At 57.9% G+C, this 4,671-nt stretch overlaps 1 protein-coding gene across 1 annotated transcript in view; it reads right to left on the reverse strand.

The window, feature by feature from the left end:
• Positions 1 to 4,671, reverse strand: part of TMEM132A (transmembrane protein 132A) — an 11,190-nt gene that overhangs the window by 2,364 nt on the left and 4,155 nt on the right. The window contains 5 exon segments of the mRNA XM_021707562.1: positions 412 to 435; positions 583 to 943; positions 2,584 to 2,727; positions 2,829 to 3,024; positions 3,818 to 3,967. Coding sequence (XP_021563237.1) covers positions 412 to 435; positions 583 to 943; positions 2,584 to 2,727; positions 2,829 to 3,024; positions 3,818 to 3,967 — 875 coding nt within the window.

Here is a 4,671-nt window from a genome sequence, read left to right on the forward strand (position 1 = left end):
TCCACCGCCTCCGCGGGGTTCCCGGGCCTGCGTGGGGGGCGGGCCTCAGCGCGGGCCCCGCCCAGGCCGCCGAAGGCCCTGCCCCCGGAGCCCCTCCGCTGGCCCGGAGGTCCCTGGTGGGGCGGGACTGCTGTTCCCAAACCGGCTCCTGACGCCGGCCCTGGTGGGTCAGGCCCTTCCACCGGGAGGCCGGAGTTCCCCGCCCCATGCCGGCTGGCGTGCGTGCCTCTGTCCAGGCCGTACTCGCCTCTTGCTCCCGAGGAGAACAGGGTGGAGACCCTCTCTTGGGAGAGCCAGGGGGCTAGATTCCCGAGGCCTGGGCCTCCTCGCCCTGGGCTCTGATGAGCCCCTCCACGAGAGCGTCCCGTATAGACTGCGCGCTCCGTGCCATCTGAGGCTTTGACGACACAGCAGCAACCAGAACAGACAGAACCCCTGCCTTCCAGGGGCCCACCTTCTCAGGGGAGGAGGGTGGGAAGGGTCCACACGAGCAACACTAATCAGCACGTGATGCAACAGAACAGGAGGTGGCAGACACCAGAGAGGAGGGAGGAGAGGGAGTGTGGAGGCCGCAGTCCCAACTAGAGGTTGGGAGGTCGAGGGCAGAGATGGGAAGAAGGAACTGCAGCATCTGGGCAGTTTTTCAGACCCCAGCTGGGGCCCATGGCTGTGCCCCCTGTACCCCTTCAGTCCCAGAGAGACTTCGCCAAGGCCTGCCGGCTGCCTCGGGCCTCACTCACCCTTCTGCAGGGCCAGGTACCCTCCAGCCGCGGACCTGCTCCAGGGTGGTGTCGGTCAGCTCGATACGCAGGGGCAGCAGCGGGGCCCACACGGTCAGCCGCAGCGAGGCCCGGAGTCGGCGCCACCAGAAGTCCACCCGCACCCCCCGAGCGCCCCGGCTCTCCTTGCCAGCCACGAACACTGTGTCACAGGCCTCAGACACCTGGGGGAGGGCAGAGCCCCTGAAGACAGGTGTGGGCCAGAGAGCGCAGCCCCGACCCCAGGCCAAGGACCGCCTCCAGCTGAGGCCCCCTTCTGTGTTTCACTGGAATGCCCATCGTGGCGAGATTGTTGGTTAAGCCTCGGTGCTGTCTTTCATTTAAGATTTTATCATGGGGGCCATTCCTTGAGTTCCCCTGGGGATCAGGTGGGGAAACTGGTGAGTCACAGGCAACTCTGACTCTGGCTGCCTCTGACACTGGAGCTGAAGTCACCTGGCAACCAGCTCCCATGAGCACGGAGAGGTGGGGGCAAGGCAGATCTGCCCCTGCCCCTCCCCAGGGCAGGAACCACACACAGGCCCATCACAGGCTGCCACACTGGGGAAAGACACCCTGTCCATGCAGGTGCCCAAGATTTGCGTAAATGCAAACTCCATGCTTTCTCCACTCAGAGCTTCAAGATGGAGAAAACTGTCCCACCCTCCCCCTTTTTTTACTTCACAGGCCCCAATACTTTTTGTTATTTTTACTATTATATACTCTTTTTTTCTAAGCTGGGGGTCTCACTCTGTTGCCCAGGCTGGAGTGCAGTGGCACAATCTGGGTTCACCATAGCCTTGACCTCCTGGGCTCAGGTGATCCTTCTGCCTCAGTCTCTCGAGTAGCTGAGACTACATGTATGCACAACCACACCAGCTAGTTTTATTTGTTATTTTTTATTTGTAGAGATAAGATCTCACCCACCCAGGCTGGTCTTGAATTCCTGGGCTCAAGTGATCCTCCTGCGTTAGCCTCCCCAAGTACTGGGTTTATAGGTGTGAGCCACTGCACAGAACCATATTTTTACCATTATATGTTTACTACATTATATTAGTATTATAACAGCAGTTCTATCTGCTGGATTACCATCTTAAGTGTTTTTAATTCTCACAACCCAGAGGCATATTCTCATTTTAAAATTTAGAAAACATCTGTAATCCCAGCACTTTGGGAGGCTAAGGTGAGAGGATTCCCTGAGCTCAGGGATTCAAGACCAGCCTGGGCAACTTGGTGAGCCCTCGTCTCTACAATAAATAAATAAATAAAAATTAGCCAGATGTGGTGGTATGTGCCTGTGGTTCCAGCTACTTGGAAGGCTGAGGCAAAAGGATCGCCCGAGCCTAGCAGGTCGAAGCTGCAGTGGCTGTCAGTGTGCCACTGCACTCCAGCCTGGACAGAGTAAGACTCTGTCTCAAAAAAAAAAAAAAAAAAAAATCAACACATAAAATAAAATTTAAAAATTTAGGAAACAAGCTAAGAGGGTTAAGAGACGTGCTCACAATCACACAACTGGCTGACAACAAAGATGTGCTTCAAACTAAAACCTTTCGATCCCAAAGGACACATTCTTAACTCTCCCAGGCCAGCTCATTTGCCAATGCAATAATGAGTGTGAAAGTGCCCATGCATGGCTCCCACCTGACTCTGGAGGGGCATAGTCGGAACCAAAGAAGTTGAGGCTGTGTTTCCCCCGCAAGGAGGTTTCTGGTCTCAGGAAGAAGTTATTCTCTTGGGGACCCACAGGGGCAAGGAGGACACTAATGTGTGTGAGACTGTGCCCACACCAAGGCATGCCCCCACGAGGGGGACTTCTGTCACTCACCTGCAGGACCTGTGTGTTGGCCGACTCGCAGCCGACATGCTCTGTCACCTCCACCAGGGCCCCCCCGCCATCCACGGTGACAAGGCGCACGGGGACATGCTGGGGCACTCCAGTCAGTGGCGCCGTATTCACCAGCTCCTCGGCCTGGGGGTGGAGGAGGCCCTCAGCCCACGCCCCTCAGAGAATGGGGCTCCTGGGACTTGGCCACCGCTGGGCCAAGCAGAGACAGAGGCCCCTCCCCTTACCTTGGCCAGCGGGATGAGAGCTCTGATGTCCCGCTCTGATACCAGGATCTCCCACACCATTTTGTCCTTCTCTGCTTCGGGGGCCTGGCCTGGGTATTCCAGCTGCCACGTGACGGGGCGCGTGACCGCCACACCCCCACCTGTGCTGTTGTCCACCACAAAGTCCACCCACAGGAACGCGGACTGTCCCAGGGGACTGCTGGCCAGAAAGAGACAGACTGAGTGCTTGCTAGCTGCCAGGCATGCCCTCAGTACTTCCTGCATCTGTGGGGGAGGTGGTATGATTATCCCCGTCTCACACGTAGAGAAACTGCGGCACAGAGGCAGTGACCGGGATCTAAACCCAAGTGTCCTGGCTCTTGAGCCCAAGCTCAAATCTACTCTTGGCCTGTCCAAGATCCATGCAGCCACTTAACTATCTGTCAGGGGACCTACTGGCTACCCTGCCTTCCTGGGCCCCTCCACTTGGACCTCTGCTTTCCACAGCCACTGAGGTGGCATGAGGGAGACTCCCTTCCGGGTCCCAGGACTGGACATTCGACCCTCTGGATAATAACCCTCAGAGCTCCCTTTGATCAAACAAAACCCCACATGCTGGGCTACAGGGCGGGCTTGCTGTGTAGCGTCTTATTTTATTTTCACAAATCCCAAGGGATGCTTGGGTGGGGGGATGTCAACTGGCTTGCCTAAGGTTATTCATCCAAAAAGAGTCAGAACCAGGTTTCAAACAGGGGTTACAAAGTCCTTGGCTTTGACCTAGGCTCAGGGCATAAATAGGCAGCATTCATAAATGTTTGGAATAGCCACTGGGCTTTCTGGGGGAATACAGATGGCCCAGAGAAAGGGCCCCTTTTGGTGGGGGCAGGGGTACTCACATGGGGATCTGGATCAGGCCTGGCAGCCTCTTCCCCTGAGGCCCCCACATCTGTCCCCTAGCACTCCCTCCTCTGCCCTGCCTCCCCTGCCACTGGGGGAAGGGAACTGCCCACCTGGAGTCCAGCTCGGGGAGCCCAGCACGGTGGCAGGTGATGAGGGTGGTGTGGTGCTTGGAGCCCTTGAAGCGGTCCAACTTGACGGTCCAGAGGGTGGACTGGGCTGGGCGGGCGGCCGCCACATGCAGCCCCTTCTTCACCTTGATCCTGAGGGAGAGAGGGCATGCATGCAGTGTCGCAAGGTGGGTGCTGAACAGCGGGCTGGAATCGCCGGGAGGATGCGGGGTTCAAGGCCGTCAGCCTCCAAGCCAGCTCTGATCTGAATCTCCTCACCACCCTCCAACCCAGAAGGCCCTGCCTCAGCTCAGGGGGTCTACCACACAGCTTTCCCCGACCCAGAGATCACTCACAATTCCCCACTGCCCAGAAGGCCGAGCCTTAGCCTCACCTTCGGCTGTGCCATCTCTCCTTACACTGCCTGCTCCAGTGGACCAGTGGACCACCGGACCCTGCCCACACACACCACACCCACTCGTGGCTCCCAGACTCTGCCGTGCCTCAGCCTGCTCTGCCCTTGCATTCCTTATCTGCTGACTCTTCAAGCCTCCAGCAACTCAAATGCCATTTCCTCTGTAAAGCTCTTCCAGGGGCAGGATGGCTTTTCCTCTTACTGCGCCCCCTGACCCAAGCCCCCATGGCACCTGAAGCTGCCATCAGCAAGGACACACCCATGTGCCTTCTGACCCAGCTCCCTTTCCTACCCCAGGGGAGCCCTTGCTGCCAGATGGGGACGGGGCCCTGGTGGAGTGGACACCCAGGACTGGGCATACAGTGAGTGTCCAGGAAAGACTTAACGAGTGTGTGAGTGAGGAGGGCGTGCGGGACAGGGGACACACAGAGACAAGACAGGC

The sequence above is a fragment of the Carlito syrichta genome, unplaced genomic scaffold (assembly GCF_000164805.1).
Source record: "Carlito syrichta isolate Samal-C Ts95f unplaced genomic scaffold, Tarsius_syrichta-2.0.1 Scaffold120490, whole genome shotgun sequence".
NCBI classification, from domain to species: domain Eukaryota; kingdom Metazoa; phylum Chordata; class Mammalia; order Primates; family Tarsiidae; genus Carlito; species Carlito syrichta.